We start from the raw sequence: 24,670 nt of genomic DNA on the forward strand, positions 1-24,670 counted from the left end.
AGAGAGAGAGAGAGAGAGAGAGAGAGAGAGAGAGAGAGAGAGAGAGAAGAAAGGACTGAAGCCCTGAAGCCCACTAGGGGCCCGGGTGACAAGATGATCAGGTGACAGTGCCGGAGTGTGGCAGCAGAGGGCGACGCAGCTCTGCCGCTCTGCCAGGAGGCAGGGACCACAACCCTCTCCTGTATCCCCCTCCCGGGTAGGAAGAGACCTGAGCTTCCAGGTTGGAGTTTGGAAGTGGGAGGGAGGCTATCCCCACAGGGGAACACAATGCCTGTGAGGTGGGAGTCCAAGTTGGAGTGGTGGGGTGGGGTGGACATGGACAAAAAAGGGCCCAGGTGGGCAAGGAGGACCCAGGTGTGCAAGAAGGTCCTGGGTGTTCATGATGTGTGCAAGGAAAGCCTGGCTTGTGCGAAAGCCCGGGTGTGCAAAAAGGGCCCAACAAAGGCGGAGAGGGCCTTGTCGCATCTCCCGGACTTCTTGAAGCATTGCTGTGGGACGGCGGTTACTCACTTGGGCGCCGCCACCTGCTTCCCTCCCAGCTCCCTGTGGAACACTAGGCAGAGTCCTCATGTCCACCCACACCCTGCTCGTGGCGGCTCCGCCTCCACGAGAGAGCCTGCCTCTGCAATTCAGCCGTCACCCTCTCAGTCTTAAGAGCAGGCGAAGGTGGTGGGGGCGATGCCCAGCTGACTCTACCAGGGTGTCGCCTCTCCGTTCCATCCCACTTTAACCAGGTCCCGAACTTGCATGTCAGCCCTGCAGTGTCTCCCATGGCTGCAAACTCCATCACTAGCTGGAGTCTGATTTCCTACTACAGATGCGGATGAGCCCAACCTACTGCGCGCTTCTGCTCCGGTGTCCACCTCCTCCCCCAAGCACTGGCAGCACTCAGCCCCGCACCCTGCAGGTCCTACGTATAAGTTGTGGCCAGTGTCCAACTGGTCCAACTGGGCATCTCTAAAGGGCATCTTCACCTTACAAGCATTTCATGAAACAGTATGGAGGGATTCCAGGCCAGAGGGAGGCAGAGTTCTCCTTGGTCTCCCACTCCCCAGGGAAGATATATCTCACTACCTCTATCAATACTTGCAGTTCACGGTACTGGTGGGTATGGATTCTAGATCTAGGATGTAGATCGAAAATAATCTATATTCAAAATCCTATCAATACATCCTTATCATAATATCTGGGTTTTTTTTCTTGATTTTGATTTTTGTACTTTCCTTGCTTTCTGAGACAGGGTCTCAATTTGCAGCTCTGGCTGATCTAAAACTTGAGATCCTCCTGCCTCTGTCTCTAAAGTACTGGGATTATAAGCAGCCCTGGTCTTTCTCCTTCTCCTCCCCAACCCTATCAGGACTCTTTCTATATTGCCCAAGCTGACTCCTGTGCTCCAGAGCCCTCCTTTGCCAGCCTTGGAAGTAGCTGGAACTACAGGGTCATACTACTCTACTCGGCTTTAGGGTACTTTGAAAAACTCAGATGCCCGGGCGCTAGCCCAGAGCACCTGGACCATGATGAGGGGGATGAAAGGGAAGGGGCCATCGGCACTGTTAACCACCCTCTGCCGCACCTGAGTCACCACAATAGTACTTGTTTGACCAGAGAATATAGGGTTGGAGATGACCGTCCATAAGAGAGGAATCTGGAGAATTCCAGACTGTCCTGTAGTTGCTGTACAGTCGGGGGTTGTCACCCTAAGAGCTTTTTGAATGAACTTGAGAATCTGGGGGAGTCTGGGTGATACACATTGACCAGGAGTTCCCATCAGGAGTTGTTGGGAAAGAGGCTCAAAGGCAACATTTGTATAACTTTTACTTTTTGTATAAATTTGCATGTACTCTCTTGAAAGGCCAGCATCCAGGAAGGGAAGACTGGCTGAGGCTGAGGTCTCTCCTTAGGGTAGGAATTGTAGTGTCTAACAGGTTAACAAGCATCCCTCCTCTGCCCAGTGAAGTCTGGGGACTCTGAGGCTCCAACTATGTTGGTGGAAGTCAAGTGAGTCCAATATCTTGGGTTATCTGTTTCTCCACAGAGACAGAGCTGTTCCAATCTCCCACTCAACGCCAGGCCCTGAGCTAGCAGGCTGAGGAGAATGAGGTAAGGATTCCTCCCCTAATCGCCTGTAAGCTACGAGACGTAAGGAGAAGCAATGGAAAGTGATTTTGAGAAAAGACTAGGGGACTAGGAAGGCTCCAGATTCTTGGGAGTGTGAAGCAGGACAGAAGGGGCAGGACCTAGGGGTGCAATGCTCTGAGGCCACCACCAGGGGTCAGCACTCTGCCCTATCATCTCTGAGCACACCATTTCCCTCCTTGGGTCCTTCCATCTCCTCATCAACGCAGGACCAGGCCGCCTCCCAGTCAGACAACTTGATGTCTCTCTTGACCTTGGGGAATTTGGTATCTCTCTCATCTCTCCAGTTGGCTGGTGAACAGAAAGTACCTCCCAGGTCTCACTTCTCTGGCTGACACCCAGCTTAAGCTCTCTGGTGTGGTTTTAGCGGGGGAACCAAGAGTATTGTGGAGTCACTTCTTCCAGCAGATATATTTTTAATGTACCGACAAGGCCCTTTTCCATGCCCAGGACCCTTTCATGTGTCCCAGAAATAAGTTTCAAGAGCCTACCCCTCTCCTAGACCTTGATAGGAATGTTTTCATTCACAGGGAAATCTGATCCTTAACCTCCTTCTGTGATCAGGCACATCTCTTTCAAATCTACCTTCTGTCTACCTCTCCTACCCACATTCTCCTCCCACAAGTGAGGCTTAGAGGTTTACAGTCTCAACCCAGTCCTCACTTTGACCCTGACCTCATACCCCCCTCCTCCAGGAATCCTTCCTCCCCTGCCCCAAGGTGAGCGGGACAGGAGATGGTGCCTAGCTCTACAGGGGCCTCAGACAGAATCCCATATAGAAGGTTGTGTCTTTTCCCTCTGTGTGTGGCACTCACTTTCGTCCCTGGAATTTCTGGGGGCCCCTCATGGCCTGGGCAGAGCAGAAGGCGGGTAGGAAGGGGAGGGAGTCAGGGCAGGGGAATACCGACCACAAAATACTGCAGTCCCCATTCCTTTCCCACACACCCCCACCCCCTCCGCCAAACACGATCCCTGGGTTAATTTTTAGCAACAGAGCTGGCACATTAGTCACTCCCTGTCACCCACCTACACGGCAGGAGGCTGGTGCCGTCATCCATCAGCTGAGAGGTGGGATCCGGCCCCACCCTGGACCACTCTCCCCCTCTCTTGGGTGTAGAAGACCAGCTGGGTAAGAGCCCTTTCAGCCTGGGTGAGGGGTGCCGATATCACTCTCAAGACCAGCTGCGTGGCAGAGCGGGGGCAGAGCGCTAGGAACAGGCTGGGGTTGGGAACCTGCCCAGGGAACAGAAAGCAAGAGAGATCCAGGAAGCCCGTACACCCTGCAAGGGCTAACCTGTGCCAGGCAGCTGGTCTCCTGGCAGCCTTGGGCTCTGAGAACAAAGGTATGAGGGGCCTCTTCCCCTAGACGTGAGCTTAAGGATGCTGAGCCTCGATGCAGAGCAGCTGTTCAAACACAAGAGCTTGGAGAAGCTGTTTTCCTCTCAAAGCAGAAAAGGCACAGAGGCAAGCTGCAGGTGCCACAAGGGAGCCACCACCCAGCCCCAAGGGACATTGTAAGAGGAGCTCATAGATGCCAGCTGCAGGTGAAGCAGAAGAGGGGCTGCCTCTCCCCACCCCCAGGGCTCACAGGTGCAGAGGCTGTGTTTGCCCCTATCCAGCTGTAAGCCCAGGAGTCATGTGATCCTCAGACCCTCTTGAGCTTTTACTGAGCACTTGCTGGGGGGCGGAGCTTGGGTGAACCCCTTCAGGGGCTTTACCGACTGACTCACAGTTGGTTCTCATCTTCTTTTATTTTTTGCCATGCTGGGGACTGAACTCAGGACCTCACACACATGAAGTCTCTGGCACTGAGCCACACCCCAACCCGGAGCTGCAACCTTATAAAAGGCTTTGTATCTACTCCAACCATGGCAAAAGACAGAGTCAAGAGTATCAACACAGGAAGTGAATATAATTACCAAGCCAGAGAAAGAGCCATAAAGAAGATAAACAAAGGGGCTTGAGATTTAGAATAAGGGAACCGGTAACTGTTTCCGGTGGGCTCTGAAAAAAACCTTAGAGGAGGTGATGCTAAGCCAGGACCTCAGGACAAGGAATCGATCCAGAAAAATATTTCAGGCAGATGGAGTGGCATAGACAAAGGCACCAGGGCCAGAAGCCAGCGAAAGCCTGGCATCACTGGGGAACTGGAAACACAAAGAGTAGTTTGGTGTAAATATCTGTGGCGGGAGAGGAGAAAGAGTTAGAGATGGGAGAGAGACGTAGGAAGAAGAGCCCATGAGGTCGGATGCAGGTTATCCCAACGTCACGTGGATGGATTTGAGGACCACACAAGGGTTCCAGTGGCTGTATGACTGGGCCCAATAGCTTTCTGTAATGTGGTAGCTTAGAGTGAGGTGATGGACAGACAGGTTGCAGTAAAAAGTTTTAGCTTCGTGTTTTTAATTCCATAGGGCATCATGATGGGTTCGAAGCAGAGGGTTGAGGTTTGATTTATTCAGAAAAACGGGAAAATGATGAGGCCAGGCATTGTGGCAGATCTCTGTGAGTTCAAGACCAGGCTGGACTACAGAGTGAGTTCTAGGACAGCCAAGGCTACACAGAGAAATTGTGTCTTGAAAACAAAACAAACAAACAAACAAAAGGTACATGTCTTTAATCCTAGCACTGAACTCCAGGACAGCCAGGGCTATGTAGAAAGCCCTGCCTCAAAAAAATTTTTTAATTAAAATATTATGTATCTATTATTGTATGTATGGTTTCTGTATTTCACACAGTTGCACGTGCTGTAGCCCCCATGGGGTATCACAGAATGACCCTTAGGAGTTGGTTCTTTTCTTCCACTGTGACTCTAGGAGTCAGACTCAGATCATTAGGCTTGCGCAAGTGCTTTTACCTGCTGAAGCGTTTTTATGGACTTTTTTTGTTTTGTTTTTTTTGAGACTAGGTCTACTCTTGTAGCCCAGGCTGACCTCAAACTTGCTGTGTAGTCAGCTGAGGCTAGTCTTGAACTCCTGACCCTTCTGCCTCCACCTCCCAAGTGGTCCAGAGGCAGCTGTGGGTTTGCTTTTGAAAGGGTCACCTGACTGCTTGGCAAAGGAAGGCTGACAGTGAGGTTGTGGAAAGAGGTAGGGCCCACTCCAGGAAGGTAAGTACAGACTGTGGAATGAGGTATGCCCAGGGAAGGCTCCACCCAGACTTCCCTCAAAGCCACAATTGAATGCTGGCCACTGCCACAGGACAGCAATCTTAAGTGCCAGACCCTGCTCTGCTGCTAGCTTGCTGTGTGACTACCCTTACCCTGTCGCTCAGCAGGTTGCTTCCTGGATGTGGTTGGGAACATGCTGTATTGAGGGTCTTTTGTGCTAGGATTGGCCAGGAAGTCCTGAGCCTGCTGCAAGGGACATACACCCTTCTGAGCAGGGAGGACACACACCCTTCTGAGTGGGAAGGACCTACACTCTCCTGAGTGGGGAGGACATACACCTTCATGAGTGAGGAGCACCTACACCCTCCTGAGTGGGGAGGACATGCACCTTCATGAATGGGGAGGACTGAACAACCACTAAACCCATGAACGTCAAGACAGTTCCAGATGGTGATTCATAGTGTGATGGAAACAAGCCCAGGCCATCACAGAGGGCATGGCCACATTTGACTGAGTCGGCAGGTCTTAGAGAGGTAGATCAAATACTGAAGGGGTCTCTAGTGGAAAAGTCAATGCAGAGGCCCAGAGGGACATGTCTGTAGCCAGCATTCTGAGCAGTAAGGAGCCCAGAAATGAAGCTCAGGGCTTAGCCAGGAAGGTACAGGAGTGAAGGATGGGAGGAGGGCCAGGAGACGGACCTGTCTGTCACAGGTTGGGTGGACAGTGGCTAAGTCTGTGGATCTAGCGTCTACTCAAGACAGACCTCAGATGCGCTAGCCAGGAAGCCAGGAAAGGACGTTAGACAAGTGACCTGTTGTGGGTATCTGGAGAGAGAAGCTTCAAAAATGCACCTGAATGAGAGGCCCAGGTTCTAAAGAGGGTGTGGGGCCTCAGTTCAGGCCAGCGCATGTTCATTAAAATCCCCTAGACAATTTCCCTGGCTTTAGGCTAAAAGAAAGATGTGAAGTGCAGCCTGTGTGTGTTTGGAGGGGGCTGCATGGCAGAGTCAGAGCTTGCCTGAGCACTCCCCCACAGGCAGTTACCACACTGACACAGATGCAAAAAAAAAACCATCAATTTTATACAGTTTGTGGTTCAGAAGCAACATATGCAGAAAACGGTGGAACAGTCTATGCTGCCACACCCCACCTGAATGAACTCATTCCTGTTCCCCAAGGAGCACAGAACCCAGGACCCCTGCCTGGCAGGACCCCACTTAGTTATAGACCCCCGACAGGGGTTAAGCCCTTAGGGGTCAAGGTTGGAGGGAGGGGACCAGCACCTTGCCCCCTTGGGGCCCACTGGTCCATTGATGTGTGCGCGCACATGCGCGCGCGCACACACACGCACGCACATGAGTGTCTGTCTGTCTGTCTGTCTGTCTGTCTGTCTGTCTGTCTCTGTAGGGTTGGGAATTATCCATAGTGGATCTCCTCTCCCCAAGGCTAAGTAAGGGCTGGGAAACTAGAAAAGCTGAGGAGAGGCTTTCTTGGGACAGGGCCCCCACAAGGCACGACTGACCCAGACTTTAGGCTGGTACAGCCCTCTTTGGTTCCCCCAGACCTCTCCCAACTCCCAGTGTCTATTCTCCTCCTGAAGAGCTCCTGCTGAGGTTTAGGAGAGGACAGAAAGCAACTAGTCTCCCTTTTTTTTTTCTCAGCAGACAAGCCGTGAACCGACCAGAAGGGCCAGAGCTAGCAAGGACCCTCTCCCGCAGCTTTGGGCTCCTGGGGTCCTTAAACCGACACTACTTTTTGCACTGGCTGTTACGATGAATAAATAAATAAATACTTCCCACCTGCCCACCCGCGCCCCTACAGCTGGCTCTCCTCTTCCTCCAGGGAGCGGTTGAGTCCGGGGATAAACTTGAGCAGCCGCCTGCGGAAGCTGCGGTACTTGGTCTTGCGTAGGCCCGCACCACACAGGGCCTGTTCGCGGGCCTCAGTCCAGAGCGCGCCCGGCGCGCCCCCGCCGCCACCCCCGCCCGGGCCCGCGCACCGCACACTGGCGCTGCGGCTGAGCGTGGCGCGGGGTGCGGGACACAGCACGGACGCCGGGGTCTCGGCGGAGCTCGGGCCTGGCGCGCGCGCGGGGGGCGGCGGGGGTGGCAGCGCCTGCGGCTCGGCGCCCCCAAAGAAGCACGTGTGGTACACGGCGTCGTCGGTGTCCCCTTTGGCCCGCCGCGCGCCCCCGCGGGCACCCCCAGGCGCAGCGAGCAGAGGCCCAAAGGGCAGCGAGCCTGGAAGCAGGCCTGCACCGTAGAGGCAGGAGCGCACGGACTCCAGTGTGTCATAGATGCTTGGGTCCTTCACCACCAGGCCTGTGGAGACAAAGGACCAGGGAGCTTCCTGAATCCAGGGGCCAGAGCGCTCTAGGCTAAGGGTCAGAAGGCATGGGCAGAAGATCCTGTTCTTTCCTTGAGGCTACCTACGAGGGCCCTAGGCCCCAGTCTTTCTGTCTGTAAAGCCGGAGTTAATACATACATGCACGCACGCACGCACGCACGCGCTCCTTTTGGAGACGGTCTTTCCACAGAAAGGACTGAGAGGCTTCTTTTGGAGACAGAGTCTTTCCACAGAGCCCTAGCTGTCCTAGGACTTATTATTGTAGACTAGGCTGGCCTCAGAGATCAGCCTGCCTCTGCCTCTGCCCCTCTGTGCCTCTATGCCTCTGCCCCTCTGCGCCTCTGCCCCTTTGTGCCTCTGCCCCTCTGTGCCTCTGCCCCTCTGTGCCTCTGCGCCTCTCTGCCTCTCTCTGCCTCTGCCCCTCTGCCCCTCTGCCCCTCTGCCCCTCTGCCCCTCTGCCCCTCTGCCCCTCTGCCCCTCTGTGCCTCTGCCCCTCTGCCCCTCTGCCTCTCTCTGCCTCTGTCTCTGCCTCCTGGGATTAAAGACCTGCACCAAACAGCAGTACTCAACCCTAACCTCCAGGGGGCGACTGTGAGAACAAAACTGTGTATAACGGTGGGGGTCCACAGCAGTAGCTCCAGGCAATCCCTGGGAGTTAGTTCTAAGAGGGGAGTGCTGCTGGGGGTGGGGGGGGGTGTCCGTGGGGATGGCCTGACCTACTCACCATGTACTAGCCGCTGCTCTTGTACCATAAGTGACCTGTATTCTCCCCACTTCTCGTACAGGGTTTGCTGTAAGACACATGCAACCAACTGTCAGGATTACCAGGTCACCAGCAGGATATGGGGACACATGGGAAAGGGAGAAAGGCACAGAAGCCTCAGGGCTAACAGAGGTTAAGAAAGATGCAGGAACCTTTAAAAGGGCCTGAGGGGCAGGGACCAGGAAGAGGAAGTCAGAGCCTGTATTTTCTTGGTCCCCACCTTAAGGTACTGCAGGCGTGCCTCCAGTTCTGCCTTCCGAATGGACGTCCCATACAGAGTTTCCAGTCTGAGGGATGGAGGGGGGCGGAGGGACAAAGGCTGAGCGAGCCTGAAGGCGGAGGAAGCACCGCAAGGCTGAGCTCAGGAGCCCTTAGGCACTGCACCTAGACATGGATACCTGAGAACATTCCCGGATGCCTTGATGATATCGACAATCTCCCGGTGCCGGATGCCTTCCACGTTGAGACCATTGACGCTGGCGATGGTGTCCCCTGCCAGGAAGAGCAGAAGTCAGGACCTGTTTTCCGGGGCACAGAGGAAGGGTTCCAGACAGACGTGGCAGGATGGTGACCTGGAGAAACCACTCCTGAACTCCCTTCCACAGTGGTGGGGAGACCTGGGCATCTCTTTTATCCCACTCAAAATACACAAGACCAGTTGAAGGAGGGTGGCAGTGCATGTCTTTAATTCCAGCACTTGGGAGGCAGAGGCAGGGAGATCTCTATAAGTTTGAGGCCAGCCTGGTCTACAGAGCAAATTCTAGGACAGTCAAGGCCATACACAGAAAGACTGTCTCACCAAACAAACAAACAAAACTAACAAACAACAAAACCTAAAACCTAGCGGGGCATGGTGGTACATGTCTCTATGTACCTCCCAGCACCTGGGAGACAAAGGTAGGCAAATCTCTGTGAGTTTGAGGCCAGTCTGGTCTACATAGCAAGTTCCAAGACAGCCAGGGCTGTTACATAGAGAAACCCTGTCTCAAAGAACAAAACAAAACAACAACTAATAAACAAAACCACAGTCATTTCTCCCTGAACAGAGACCACCAGCTTGTCTAGATATAACAACCTATGCTAGGTTCCAGGGATCTGAGAAGAAGTGAGAAGTTATCACATATGCATACCCCCAGGAATCTCTCTCCCCCATCACAGAGCCCTCCCAGGTTCCCAGGCTCCTCCTGGAGTTAGCTGTTTCTGTTTAACCCACACCTGTCACGAGAATCATTCGATACAGGTAAGGCATAGGGTGAACAGTACCCAACTGGGAGCTGGCCCAGGCTCCAGGCATGAGAGTTTTCATGCTCCCTCACACCTGGGAGTGCTTGTTTGACATCTGTAAGGGGTGTGGAACCTAGCTGTGGCTACATCAAGGGATATCAGGAACTACCTAGTAAAGTGCCGCTGGTTGGTAAGTGGGCAAGAAGGTAAGGGCCAAGGGGCAACTGTGTTGACAAAATAGATGTGAATTCATGAGAGCCCCAGGCTAGCTGACTGGGACCTTAATCTCAGGGTCTCCATCATTTGATTGATTCCTTGATGAAGGACACAGCACAGGTGCCCCATCTGGAGAAGGACAGGTTCTCATGGACCACTTTGAGGCAGACCTGGTAGAATGCTTTTCTACCAGATTCTGCCCAGCTGGACTGCACAGCTGCCAGGAGGCAGAACAGCTGCTCGCAAGCAGCAACGTTTTTCTGGGCTTCACTTTGTGCTCAGGGAACTGCCACCGCCGCAGCCCCACACTGTTGCTTGTCCCGTTTTGCAAAAGAACCACACACGGTCCCACAGTAAATGGCCAGTGTGCCCGAATCCACATTCAGGATTCTGTTAATTCTTCTGGCCTTCTCCAAGTTGGAGGATGAAAGAGAAAAAAAAATATGCCTGCACTTAGGAGTAAAGTTATGCACTGTCCCCAGAGGCCTGTGGGCTCAAGGCATACCTGGCGTGAGCCCAGCCAGCTGGGCAGGGCTGGACTCATGAACTCGGCAGACGAAGGTCACCATCTCTACACGCTGCTCTTCCCGGTGATGAAGGCCATAAGTCTGTAAACAAGAGACCGAACGCTCAGCAGAGGCAAGCGGACCCCGTCCATCTTCCAAACTGTCCTCTCAACCCTCCCGATTCTATGCCCAGTTTTCCCACACCTGGATCTCGAAGCCAAAGGTCTGGTTGTCCCCCTTCTCCAAAGTCAGAACCTTCCTGCAGAAGACAAAGGGTCAAGATCACTAAAATTAAGAAAAGTATGGGAGAGCTGACTATGGTGGGGCCCACATCTGTAATCCTAGCCCTAGAGAGATTGAGGCAGGAGAATACTGCATTTGAGTCTGAGCTGCATAGTGAAGCCCTATCTTAAAATACAATAACAAAAACAGGAGTTTGACAGTCCCACAGCTCAGTGCCCAGGGATGTGGAAGTCTGATCTTTAACATCCCAGAAGGACCCAGAGTCTCCTGTGACAGCTCATTCTTCACAGATTTTTGGAATGTCCTTCCCAAACCCAACTGAAATTGGCCTCAGGGAGCTGCACAGAAGAATAAAACCAGCCTCCTGTGTGGGGCTGGAGGTGGGGGCAAACCAGGAAAGGCTGGCCTAAGAAAGGAGTGAGCTTTCCAGCACCCAATACTTCCAGTGAGTCTGACCATATACTCACTAACCGAAGGCCCCAATTTGGCCCCCCAGACTGGAGCATCCTGGGTCTGATGCTTTGGGGAAAACAGAGCCCCAGTCCCAGGGGCAGTCACGAGGCTGGGCGCAGACCGCAGCCGCTCCTCCCAGCTGTGGTGTGGCCAGCCCACCAGATGTGAGGGCAGGGGGGAAGGGAGCCTGGGGCCACCCCTTCCCGAATTGAAGGCTGCCTGCTGGACACAATGGTCTGGAACTGCTCCAGATCCTAGGCTGATGGGGGAGCCCAGAGTTTCCTCTGCCCACCCCTTCCCCTTCCTTTCCACCATCCAGAGGCAGAATAAAGTGGCTCCTAAGGCCTCTTTGAGTCTGGCAGCCTCAGAAAGGCCCTGGAAACCAGGCCTCTAGCTTCTATCCTGAGTCATAGGCCCTGCCACTTAATGCTGTGCAAAACACTTCTCTTCCTTGGAAGCCCCATATGTTCTGGGGCAGGAGCTGGGGAGACCTGGAAGTTCTCTGTCTGTCCCAGTGCTTTCTGGGTTCCTGGAAAGGTCTGTGAACTTCTACTGCAAAGAGCCAGATGGTCCATATGGCCTCTGTCATATATTGTTCTTTGTTTTTATAACTTTTTTAAAATATTAAAATAAGCTGGGCATGGTGGTGCATGCTTTTTTAAAGCCCAGCACCTGGGAAGGCAGGGGTATCTCTTGAGTTCCAGGACAGCCAGGGCTCTTTAGAGAGACCCTGTCTCAAAAAGCATAACAACAGCAGCAACAACAACAACAACAAAAACTAGTTTGTATTGTATGTGTGTGCATATAGCATCAGGTTCTTAGTTAAAGGGCCAAACAGACCATCCTGGCCAGGAGGTCACAGTTTATTAGACCATTTCAGAGGAAGCCAGGGTCCTGAGCTTGAAACATAGGCAAAAAGGGAACCTGAGCTCCAGGTTGTAGGAGGAGCACCTGTCCACTGTCCAGATCCTTCCTAAACTTGCAGCTAAGGGATGGCACCAATGGACAACTAAAAGCCTGAGGCATAAAACCAGTCAGACTCAAACAGCTGGTCAGAGAATGCCCACGGTCTGGGCCTGCCGGGGTGGGTGGGCTCAGGGAAGCTACGGAGGACAAGTTAGAACATCCCTCCTCCCCACCCTCCCCCCACCTCTCACTAATCCAGCTCTCCCAGGAAGACACAACTGGCGTTGATTGGGGGTGGTTACGGAGCACCTAATGACTCAAAGGTTCCCCCCACCCTGTTCTGCCGCCCCTTCACACAGCCCACACCCCCACCTGCCCCTCAATCCCAGCAGGAGAGTCATGCTCAAGGATGGGAGATTGCTCCTAGGAGGCTGAGCCGAGATGCTCCACCCCACCCCCAACACCTCACTTTTCTAGACCACTGGCAGGGGCTTTGGGTGGGGGTGACTCACCGTTGCTGTTCAGGACTCTGAGTGAAATTCTTCCAACGAAATCCTGAGCCCTGGGTGGGAAAAGGCCAGAGAAGATAATGAAGGGGCTATCCTGGGGCAGATGCTGAGAGGGAGCTATCCTGGGGCAGATGCTGAGGAACCCTCTCTGGGAGGACTCTCACCTGAGCCCGGCTCTAATGCAACACCCCACTTCCCGCTGCCTGACTTTTCCTTCCTATCTACACCTCTGCTTTGGTGCTAATGCAACTGTTTGCCATATGCAGCTGCTGTTATCACTCCCAGAGTTCAAACCATCCCTGGGACCCCAGGGTCTCATCTCTCCTGGGTTCTAGGCCAGTACACTCAGCCTCTACTAACCAGCTTTGGGAAGACTGTGACTCTGGAATAATCTCACCACTGGCATCATGTCTGATGAGTTCAGACCTTCCAGGCCCCAAAAGCTGAGGCAGGAGCTTCCCCGAGTTGAAGAAGAAGGAAGCCATGGACTTAGGGTTCTTGCTCCACAGACTCCTGCCAGCTGGGTCTGTCCATTTAATGGTCCAGGCAGACTCAGTATTTTTTGGGGAACGTAGAGTCAAGGGCCTGGCAATGCCAGTCTGAATGTGGCAGAGGTGTCAAATCTTCTAAGAACATGTTGCCTGGGGGTAGGTAGGGCAGTAGATTCCAGATGAAGCTGGCTGTATGTCCCCCAAACCTGAGTCTCTTGATATTGCCATGAATTTTTATCTGGAACAAAATAACTACTAAATAAATAAAAATAAGTAAACCTCAGAATCAAACTTATCTCACTATACTTGAGAAACTGGAGACTTTTTTTTTTTTTTTTAAAGAAGGTCCCGAACTCTTCAGGACCCCAGATAACCTAAAACAACCTCTGTTCCTCCTAAGATTTTAAGTTCTTGGAGAAAGTCTCATCCGGGACCAACCCTTTCCCCCAAGCGCCAAACTGCCTGAGGCCTTCCTGGTTTGGGCTTTTGTTAACACTCTCTGCCCCCATAAGCTACCCCAAAGCAAGGAAGAGAAGCGGACCTTATTCCTCCAGAACTAAAGATTAGCCTTAGGGTGGGGACAGTACCCAAATAGGCCAAGAAAGAAAGACTGGGTAGTACAGAGAGACCCCTTTGTTTTTCAACCCGATTTTCATAAAATGCAAATTCTTAACAAGCTGTTCATTGTGTGTAGGGGGGAGTCAGGGGCCAGGAGAGAAGGAGGGGGGCCGCGTAGAGAAGGGCTCCCCATCCCTTCTCCTTAACCTGGGTCTTGGGGCTCAGCGTCTGAGGACTCAGGTCCTCTCGGGCCAGAGGAAGAGCTTCACTTAGAGGGAGACTTAGGGCAGAGGGCGGGTGCGGCCCGCATCCTTCCTGCCCTGTGACTCTCCCACCGCGTCCGGTCCTGGCTGAAGTTAGAAGAGTGGCGCTTTCGCACCCCGCACCTAAGATGCGGGACAAAGCGTGAGGCCCTGAGCCCAGGAAGCCGGGTGTCCCTGCGCAGGGGGTGTTCTTGGGAATTCGCAGCACTACTTCTAAGGGGCCATTAGTCTCTCTCCCGCCCAGGGCTCCAGGACCCTCAACTTGTTGGAGGCAAGCGGTGCTCTCAAGCCATGCTCCAACTTGAGAAGGTGCTTGGGCGGCAGGGTCCTGAGAGTTTTTAGACTTCTGGACACTCGCAGGCGGAGCAGGAGGCGGCAGAAAGCCAGATGGAGCAAGCTGGAGAAAGGGGGTGCTGGGGCGGAGTCAAGGCGAGGGAGTGGGAGGAGATGGGGCGTCCGCGCGTGGGGAATGGAGAGGAGAGCCACTCGAACTGGGGGCGTTGTGATGGCGGGGGCCACAGCCTTCTGAGACCCGAGTGGGGAGGTTTGCGCCTTCTGAGGATAGGGCCGAGCAAAGCGTGTGGCCCGGGGTCGGAGGGCCGGGGAATGTGGCGGTCATCCGGCGCTGCTGCGGGTGAGTGTATCCTGCCGAAGGAAGAAGGCAGGGAACCGAATCTGGGGATGCAGGTTAAGTAACGCACCTTTCGGCGGGGCAGGGTGCCCCCGGACACAGCGAGCGCGCGGTATAGCTCGGCAGGGTGATAGTCCTCCAGTGCTGCGTACAGCTCCTCCCCGGGTGCTCCGGGCGGAGCAGCAGCAGCCGGGGGTCCGGAGGGGGTCGGCGCGGCGCGAGCGGCTTCGGAGTCGGGAGCCCGGCCAGCGGGGTCCGGCGCGGCCGTCGCCTCCTCCTTCTGCTGCAGCTTCCTGAGTCGGCGGAGGGTCATGGCTCCGGCGTCCGGCGCCCCTCGGAGGCCGCGCTCACTCTGCTAGGTGGTGTCGGCGACGGCTCTGGGACGCCAGTCCAGCGGGCCGCGTGTAGCCTTGCTTTATAGACTCCCGAGAGGCGTGGGGAGCGGCCTCCAGTGGCCTCGCCCCCCGACACGCAGGCACCGCCCCCGGGGGGGGAACCGCTATGGCGAGCCCCGCCCACAGTGCACAGCCACCAGCTGTGCTCTGGGAAACTCTGGGGGACTTGGGCGCTCAGTGGGGGAAACCTAGCTGCCCACGGTAGCGGGAGGGACAGCACATCTAGGGCGAGCAGGGGTTTACACGCTACCTGGAAGCAAACTGTGAACGCACATTGGATGAAGTTAGGAAATGGATGACGGCTTTAGTGGTTCGTGGAGATGGGGGCACAGTAAGGCGTCGTGGTAAATAAACTGTGGGAAGCTTTGAGATCCGGGAAGCAGGGGGTCAGACTCTGAGGGGACAGACAAGAGAGAGGGGACCTGGGGCTGCGCAGGGGGAGGGTTGTGGTTTCTGAAGAAGGAACTGGGTGACACTTCTGAATTTACCCAGCAGAAGCCCCTGGGGAGTTAAGGGCTAAGGGTTTCATCTTCCCACCTGCACGGTAGAAGAGCTAACTAAAGCAGCCTTCCTTTCCCAGGGCTAGGAGAAAGGGACGCCGCGGAAACCTGCAACCAGAAGGTTTAATTCTGAGCCCTCCTGGAGCCACCCCCAAGCATGGAATCATCTCTCTTCTCTCTGGATGCTGGAGTTAAGGCTCCCATTCCTCACGTGGGGTTTGGAATATATATGCCCAGAGTGGGTCCTCGGAGTTGGGGCATGACTGGGCACTGAGCCTTTCTCTAGTCCTGTCTTAGATACCATTGCTTAGGCTCTTCGTTACCATGGCTGCCAGGCTGTGGGAGAGGCGAGGATGACCCACAGCCCAAGTCTGTCGTCAGTGGCGCCCAAATAAGAAGCGAGAGAGGGAAGCAGTCGGTGTCTAGCCACCACAGAAGGAGCCTGGGGCTCCACATTCGGACATGAGACACTACCTGTGTGATTTACATACATCATAACGAACCTTATGAGACAGGTACCATGTTATTATCTCTTCCAGAGGAGGAGGAAACTGAGACACAGACAGAAAGCACCTTGCCAGGAGGGTTGCTCAGTGACAAAGCTGTCCAAACAAGGCAGCCCCGTTCTGGAAGTTCTGCCTAACTCTGTGATGCTGACTTCAATTCTTCATCGTGAGTTTGAGCCCTGCTCTATGCCAGGGGCTGGTTAGGCACTGGTGTGACAGAGGTGCTCGGTCTGGGAGCAGGTTGTATGCTGTACATGTGCTGTGTAAGACTGGTACCATGGAGCCGGGCGGTGGTGGCGCACGCCTTTAATCCCAGCACTTGGGAGGCAGAGGCAGGTGGATTTCTGAGTTTGAGGCCAGCCTGGTCTACAGAGTGAGTTCCAGGACAGCCAGGGCTACACAGAGAAACCCTGTCTGGAATTAAAAAAAAAAAAAAAAAAAAAAGCCTGGTACCATGGGGGAGCAGAGGTCAGGAGGCCATATCTCAGAGGCCAGAAAAGATTTTCTTCTACCTGTTCATCAGTCTGGCTGTCTCCCTCTGTCTTGTCTCCCCTCCTCCAGCTGCCCCCCCGACTCCCACCCAGGCCCAAGCCCCTGTGCCCTCACCGCACAAGAAGTATGAGTGGGAGAGATGATCCTCCACCCTCAGAAATTGCACAAGTCCAGATGGCAGGATGCTTGTGGAGTTGGGGGTAGGGGTGGCTTAGAGACTGTGCTAGCTAAGATGTTTCCCTTCAAGCTTCTTTCCCTGCTTTAACCACCAAGTGGCCATCACTTGAGGGACCAAGGGACTGTCGGTGGGGAAACATGGGACTCTATTGAAAGCATTAACACAGATGGACCCTGGACCGTCTGTTGCCTGACTGTTGCCGTCTGTTGTCTGTTGCATCTGTAGCGGGGGAGGGGATGGGGAGTTACAAAGGCAGAAGGCACAAAAGTTTGTATTACATTCATTCTAGTTCTTATCCAAGAAAGGACCCTCCTCCAATGGGATCCTGTGCCACCTCAGGATCTATGGGTCTATGAAGGAGCCACCTGCCTGCTCCAGAGGATTAGTGAATACCCTGTTGACAGACCTCCTTTGTGCTGATATAGAGGTAGATACCTCTCCCCCACAACCCCAGTTTGTGCAAGTCCAACTGCCTCTGGCCTCCAGGTGAGAAGCTACCACAGGGAGCTGAAGTTCTCACCTAAGCAAGAAGGCGCTAGAAAACCCAGAGCGAGTGTGAGCCCGGAAAAGGCATTTTCTCTAAGTCCTTGGCATGATTTCCTCAAATCTTAGGATTTCAGAGCTGGAAGAGGCCTCATGTTCTGGAAAAGACCTGTGTGGTCCAAGCCCTCCTGCCTGCGACAGCAGCCAGAGAGGGAAAGATTGCCCCAGAATGGGCTTAGGAACCCAGGACTCTTGACAAAAGACTGCTAATTCAGCAGCTGGCAGCTGGGGAGAGGACTGCCTGATTCCTCTGCGGTTCCACAGTTTCTCCAGGGAGGTATGGGTAGTCCTGGGTGCCTCCCTGTGGGATGGTGATGCCCTCTGCTGGTCATGAGCCTTGTGGAAATATCTCCAGACTCAAAGCCGGCTGTTGCCCGGCCCCACCTGGAAACCCTGCCATATTTTCGGATCCTATGGAACATTTATTCCTCCTAGGAGGATCAGCAGTGAGTTGGTCACTGAGTTCACAATGAGGAAGTTGTGAGGAGGGAGATGCTGCCGGTGAAATGCACTCCACAGCACGGCTCCAGAGCTCAACCTTCTCTCTCCCATCTCCTCCTAAGCCACGCCCCTTGCCTAGCATCTGTTCTCCTCCAATGAGCCTTCCCCAGGCCTCCTGCCACTCCAGAATGTCCCTTACCAACTTGTGCCTCTTAGCAAATCCCCTGTGGATCTGCTCCTGAGACATCGATACTTTGTCTGCAACTTATGTCGGAGCAGGTGTCGTGTTCCCAGGGAGTTCAGGTTTCCCAGCTCTTTGACTCCAGCTGCCCCGGCTGAGATGGGTTTAAGGGGTGGGGGGAACTTTGGGATTAGTAGGGACTGTCTAACGACAAAGCCCCTTCTCACTTCTTTAGGGACAACCCCTTGCTAAGTCTCCCACCAATCCACAATCCTTTGTGAGAAGCTGGAGGAAGTGACTCCTGTGACCCCACAGACCTACTTAAACTCTGGGGAACCCTCGGGAAGGTGGAGCACTAGAGCCATGAACGTTCAGACCCTGTAGAGTCTCAGTGAGTCAGTTACTTCAGGGCACAGAACTAGCAAGGATGAATAAATAGCTCTGTGGATGCCGCCTCTGCTTCTGTACAGTGGGAGTGGGGTGGGGCGGGGAGGGGGAGGGGCTGGCAGCAAGAGAGGGCCTGGGGCTCAGCTGGCTCTCTGGTACACCAGGAATGACAGGCTGGGCCTCAGCTGCATGACATCACTGCTTGCAGGAGGTATAGAACAGCCGGTGGGCAGCTGGCTGGGCAGGGAATGCTTGTTTTCTTAATGGCTCCTATTGCCTAACAATGTTCCAGGTACAGTGTTGTGTTGGTGCTCGGGCCCTACTAGGGGAGTGTTCTAGCAGCAGGTCTGATCCAGTACAGCTCAGAGACCTGACTCCCAGGAGGTCTGCAGGTAGGAGCTGGGTGGTCAGGACAGTTTGTGTTGGATATGGGGATATGGGTGTCTCTTGGTTTAGTCTCACCCAGAGGCCAAGGATCATCTGCCTCTTGAATGGCCAGGTTGGAGTGATGGAAGGAAGGGACACTCAGTCCCTTTCCTCAGAGCAGCAACACGTCACTCACAGGACATGGAGGACATATTTTCTCACCTCTCACTTTAGCAGGAGAAATGCAGAAATTTAAAGCTCTTAGGGCAGGGACTCCCCAGATCTCTTCCCTGTTGGTAAATGCACACCTGTTCAGCATCGGAATCCCCAGTTTCTGGGGTATGGTGGGGGAGGTGGGCAGCATTGTGCATCGGACTACCCAAGCCCCCAAAACACACGTGGTAGACCTCCAGGCAGTGGCTCTCTCTCTGCCACTGACTCCAGACAGTAGCCAGCTTCCCCTTCTGCATGGCTGTGTCTGATCATGCCTGAACCTGTCTCCTACCCACTGGCTCTGCCTCTCCTCACAGTTCTGGTCTGCTACCACAACAAGTGCCTCCCTACTGACAAGCGGTGCTGCGTCACTCCCCGGCTTACAATCCGCTGTGGTCTGGAAGCCTGTGTCCCACAGACTCAGCCCTCACTGTGATAGTAAGGGGTGGAGGATTTAGGAGATGACTTGGTCAGGAGAGCTCTGTCCTCATGAATGGGGCAGACATTGTGCTGGGTAGTTTTGTGTCAATTTGACACAGACTGGACTTATCTGAAAGAAGGGAGCATTCATTGAGAAAATACCTCCAAGCCTGGTGGTGGTGGTGGTGCGCGGTGCACTCCTTTAGTCCCCGTACTCAGGAGGCAGAGGCAGGTGGATCTCTGAGTTTAAGGCCAGCCTGGTCTACAGAGCAAGTTCCAGGACAGTCAGAGCTACACAGAGAAACCCTGTCTCAAAAAACAAGCAAGCAAGCAAACAAACAATGCCTCCATAGGATTTGGCTATAGGGTATTTTCTTAATTAGTGAATGGTGGGTAGGGCCCTGCCCTTTATGAGTAGTGCTATCCTTGGACTGGTGGTTCTGGGTTCTATAAGAAAGCAGGCCGAGCAAGCCAGGAGCAATCCAGTAAGTAGCACCCCTCCATGCCTCTGCATCAGCTCCTGCCTTCAGGTTCCTGCCCTGTTTGTGTTCCTGTCCTGATTTCCTTCAAAGATGGCCAGTGCTGTGGAAGTGTGAGCCGAATGAACCCTTTCCTCCCCACCATGATTTGGTCATGGTGCTTCATTGCAGCCATAGAAACCCTATGTGCTCTTATAAAAGAGGTTTACAGGAGCCTGTTTCCCTTCCGGCCCCCAACTGGCCGTGTAAGAACTGGTAAGGCACGATCTTCTGGGACCGAGATCTCTATTGATACTGATGCTGCTGGTCTCTTGATCTTGGAGTTTTTCAATCTCTAGAAATGTTAGCTAAAAGTCTGTGTTTATAAATTATCCATGAGAATGGTGGTGCAGGCCTTTAATCCCAGCACTTGGGAAGCCAAGATAGGTGGACCTTTATGAGTTTGTTGGCTACATAGTGAGACCCTATCTCAAAAAACAAACAAACAAAAAAAGCAACAAACAATCCAGGCTAAGGATGTCTTCCCACCCCTACCATGAGAACTGTCTTAGTTAGGGTTTTAGTGCTGTGAACAGACACCATGACCATGGCAAGTCTTATAAAGGACAACATTTATTTGGGCCCAGCTTTCACGTTCAGAGGTTCAATCCCATTATTGTCAAGGCAAGAGCATGGCAGCATCCAGGCAGGCATGGTACAGGCAGAGCTGAGAGTCTACATCTCCATCTGAAGGTGGTTAGGTCTAGTGGAAGATTGACTTCCAGGCAGCTAGGGTAAGGATCTTAAAGCCCACGTCCACAGTGACACACCTACTCCAACAATGCCCCCGCCTAATAGTGCCACTCCCTGGGCCAAGCATATACAAACCATCACAAGGACTCAACCCAGGGACTCACATTCTGTTGTGTTTTAGGGATAGTGTTCTTACCATAGCTTGGACTTTTCTTGTTTTGTTTGAGATAGGGTTTCATTGTGTAGCCTTGGCTCACCTGAAATTCACTATGTAAACCAAGCTGGTCTTGAACTCAGAAATCTGCCTGTCTCTGCCTGGAAAAAGATTCTGAGATTAAAGGTGTGGCTGTCTGGCCCAGATAGACTGGCACCAGAAACAACCTAAACCTAAAACACCCTTCAATGCCATTGCTCTATATGGACAGGGAGAAGGTTTCTGTTTGGTGATTTTGGTTTTTTAATTAGCTAGTTCTCTCTCTCTCTCTCTCTCTCTCTCTCTCTCTCTTCCCTCTCCCTCCCTCCTTCCCTTTCCCCTTCCTGTTTCTATTTACTGTTGTGTTTCATTTTATTTTATTTTTATTTTTTTTTTTAATATTTATTTATTTATTTTATTGATGAGTACACTGTAGCTGTCTTCAGACACACCAGAAGAGGGCATCCAATCTCATTACGGATGGTTGTGAGCCACCATGTGGTTGCTGGGATTTGAACTCAGGACCTCTGGAAGAGCAGTCTGTGTTCTTAACCGCTGAGCCATCTCTCCAGCCCCTTGTGTTTCATTTTAAGACAGAGTTTCTCTGTGTAGCCCTGGCTGTCCTAGAACACACTCTGTAGACCAGGCTAGCCTCGAACTCACAGAGATCTGCCTGCTTCTGTTCCATCACCTCCCAGCTATGACTTCTGGTTTTTAAAGGAAGGGTCTCATGCACCATAGGCTGGCCTTGAAATCAGTATATAGACAAGAATAACCTTGAACTTCTGATTTTCCCACCTCTCTGCTGAGACATATAGAATACCACACACATAGTTTTATAGAGTTGGGAATTGCTATACATGCTAGCTAAGCACGGCCAACTCAACTATATTCTCAGCTCCAGTGGATTTTAACTTAGGGTACAGTATACTAGCTATTAAGAAAAGTTTAAAGACCATTAGTAATTTAAAGAAAGTTACTGATTAGCACAGTCAGAGGGAGCTGTCCCAGCAGAGGTAAGGACATTAGTAACATAGTTGCCATTTCTGTACCCTGCCCCCACCCCGGAAGTTGTGACTTCTAAGCTTGGGAAAAGCTCCAGTTGATTTCCCTCCTTATATTGCTGGCTTCCTTAATGTGGCCAAAAATCTTTAGATTTTTGTTGTTGTTGTCAAGATTTATTTTTACTCTGTAAGTGCTTTGCCTGCATGTATGCAATTGCTTGCATGCCTGGTGCCCACAGAGGCCAGAAAGGACACTGTAGACCCTGGAACGGTTTTTTGTTTTTGTTTTTTTTTTGGTTTTTCGAGACAGGGTTTCTCCGTGTAGTCCTGGCTGTCCTGGAACTAACTCTGTAGACCAGGCTGGCCTCGAACTCAGAAATCCACCTGCCTCTGCCTCCCAAGTACTGGGATTAAAGGCGTGCTCCACCACCGCCCGGCTCTGGAACAGGTTGTTATGGTTTCCAGCTGTACGTGTATGTAGCCGAGGTTGGCCTCAAACTCACAGAACTAAGTTCTGGGATTGAAGGTACTTGACAGTCAGCAGGGCACCCTTGTTTTTAGAGACAGGTGTTTTTAGGTAGCTCAGGCTGGCCTCAAATTGTCTCAAGTGCTGGAATTACAGGTTGTACACTGGGCATGGTAGAGCTCCAGATGGGTTTTTTAAATTTCATCTTGACAACTTCATACATGCGCATATTTTGGTCCTGGCCACACAGCCCACCTCTCCTTTCCCTCTTTTGTGCACTTGTTCTTGAACCCCTCTGTTTCAAACTGTTGCCCCAACTTCCTTTCTCCTTTGTGGAGAGCCCTCTCCCAGTGACCTATCTGTCTTGATCATGGTACCTTCCCTCCTTAGTAGCCATTTGTTCTGTAGGAGGGAAGCCCCTGGAGGGTCCTCTCCTTGCTTCCCTAGACACCCCACAGGCGGTTCTGGGATGCCAGGTGTATTACTCTGTAACAGTCCTTGCCCTAATATGCCTTACATTTGTACAACTGTGATCTGTCTAGATTAAGAATTCCTTGAAGCCAGGGGCCATGGCTTACATGTCTTTGTGTTCTGCCTGTACTTTAAGTCCTAAGGATGCTCAAGAAATAGCCAAAAGCTCACCCGTCTCTGAAACCTCTAGAGCCCATACCCTCATCTTTGGCTTCCAATGAACATCCTCAAAAGGGTCTTCTGTTGGCTGGTCCCAAGGCTTACCAGTTTACAAGGATCTGCTGTTGGCTGCTATCCTCCCTGATCCCAGGACCCATCAGCTTACAAGCTATAGGGCTCAGTTGTTTGGTCAAGTATCTACATAGATTTTTCTATGGAAGTGTTTAGCTGTAACTAACATTTACATCTGTAGGGTTTTGTTTGATACAGTAATTTTTTGTAATAGTTTGTTTTTATTTTAAGTGCTTTGGTATTTTGCCTGCATGTATGTCTGTGTGAGGGCATCAGCTCTTAAGAGTTACAGATAATTATGAGCTGCCATATGGGTTCTGGGATCTCTGAGTTTGAGGCCAGCCTGGTCTCAAGTTCCAGGACAGCTAGGGCTACACAAAGAAACCCTATCAAACAAACAAACAAAAACCCAAGACCTTGCCGGGCAGTGGTGGCGCACGCCTTTAATCCCAGCACTTGGGAGGCAGAGGCAGGTGGATTTCTGAGTTCGAGGCCAGCCTGGTCTACAGAGTGAGTTCCAGGACAGCCTGGGCTATACAGAGAAACTCGGTCTCGAAAAACCGAAAAAAAAAAAAAGAAAAAAAAGAAAAAACCCAAGACCACCACCACCAAAAAAAGCCCAATAAACAAAAAACAAAAGAAGACAAAAAAGTATGTTTTCCCACAGTCTGTTATGGAGGCTGTGCAGGCTAATACTATAAATTTGACAGCATCTAGAATCACCCAGAAAACAAGACTCTGAGCCTGCCCATGAAGGATTATCCTGATTAGGTTAGGCTAGGCTCTAATGTCTGAGAGATTAGATTCTATTGAGCTGGGACACTGCCCTGCTGTGGGCTGCACCATCCCTGTGGGCTAAGGTCTCGGACTGCATAAAGGAGAACCAAAGCCGAGCTAAGCGTGAGTCCTGGCTGCCATTCTGGAATCAGCAATGTGACCACTGGGACAGGATATACTCAAATCATGAACCTTTCCTTTGGCTGCTCCTGTCAGTATTTTGTAACTTTTGTTTTGTTTGTTGAGACAAGGTTTCTCTATTTAGCCCTGCCTGTCTTCTGCCTTCCAAGTGTGCACCACCAAGGCTTATAGCTAGTTTTTCTAACTGAGAAACAGTAACTAATACAAGGGCACATTCCCAATGACCTAAAGTCCTCCCACTGAGCACTGTCCCAAATTCCCACCTCCAGGTGCCACTGGGGACTGGAGACCAAGCTTTAATATGGACCCTTGGGGGACACTTGTCTAAATCATAGCAAATATGAGTGCGTTTTCTACAGCTGAAAGCCTTAAACTGAGGCACCCAGGGGAGGAGTCTGCCCTTACACTCAAGACTGCAGCATGGGTTCTCCCTGGGGAGCTGGCCTGTTGGCTGCTTTTCAAATTTTTGACTTGCTAGCCTTCATAACTGACTCAGTGTCTTAAAAATCTTTCTCTGTCTCCCTCTAAACACTTCCAAATTATTCCACATTTTCTGCACAACCCTAGCAATACCGATACTGGCTTAATTCGAAGCCACTCTGCCACGTCCCAGTCATGTCCCGCCGGTGGCTTGAACCATATTACTCCTAATTTTGTTTTGTGTTTAGCAAGCGGATTCCTAGGACTGTGAAAATCCAAACACATATGGTTCAGGGGTGAAAAACTTCGGTGAAGCAGAACTCTGAGTGATTCACCCTTCAAATGAGCCCATGTCTTTGGTGACACAGTAACTTTCAAGAGCATGTGAAGAGGGGCTAGAATAGTTGCTGTCCCGATTCTCGAGCTGGAAAAGCTGACTCTGCAAACCATGCTGAGGCCCAGGATGTGCGAGAGGCCGATCGAGCCAGAGGAGGGTATGCAAGGTCAGGACTCAGGTCATACAAACCTCTGAAGGAGGAAGGGGTTAACAGGTCAGACCAATGGTAGTCACCATAATACTTCAGCAAGGGCCTTGGGCTTCTGCTGTGCTCTCTTGCAAGAGAAGTGTGGCCAGGACACAGGACAGATTGATAGCTGACTGGGTTATTGGGACATGTGGCAAACTTAAAGCAAACTTGTGGAGATCAGTTACTTGACTTTCAGCTCAGCAGTCACAGATGGGAGAACAACAGAAAGTCCTGGATAATAACCAGGACTCCTG

At 52.3% G+C, this 24,670-nt stretch overlaps 1 protein-coding gene and 1 long non-coding RNA gene across 2 annotated transcripts; one reads left to right on the plus strand and one right to left on the minus strand.

The window, feature by feature from the left end:
* Window positions 1-6,302: 6,302 nt before the first annotated feature.
* Grasp (general receptor for phosphoinositides 1 associated scaffold protein) lies at window positions 6,303-14,726 on the minus strand. The gene is made up of 8 exons (XM_028782256.1): window positions 14,424-14,726; window positions 12,414-12,463; window positions 10,504-10,558; window positions 10,299-10,401; window positions 8,752-8,845; window positions 8,574-8,640; window positions 8,315-8,381; window positions 6,303-7,565 (listed from the first exon to the last, which is right to left on the minus strand). The coding sequence occupies exons 1-8, from the start codon at window positions 14,664-14,666 to the stop codon at window positions 7,060-7,062; spliced, it is 1,185 nt and encodes a 394-aa protein (XP_028638089.1). The 5' UTR covers window positions 14,667-14,726; the 3' UTR covers window positions 6,303-7,059.
* Window positions 14,727-15,404: 678 nt separating this feature from the next.
* On the plus strand, window positions 15,405-18,037 carry LOC114633659. The gene is made up of 2 exons (XR_003713222.1): window positions 15,405-15,920; window positions 16,714-18,037. It is a non-coding gene; the product is annotated as an uncharacterized LOC114633659 (long non-coding RNA).
* Window positions 18,038-24,670: the final 6,633 nt, after the last annotated feature.

The sequence above is a fragment of the Grammomys surdaster genome, unplaced genomic scaffold (assembly GCF_004785775.1).
Source record: "Grammomys surdaster isolate TR1022 unplaced genomic scaffold, NIH_TR_1.0 724, whole genome shotgun sequence".
Lineage (NCBI taxonomy): Eukaryota > Metazoa > Chordata > Mammalia > Rodentia > Muridae > Grammomys > Grammomys surdaster.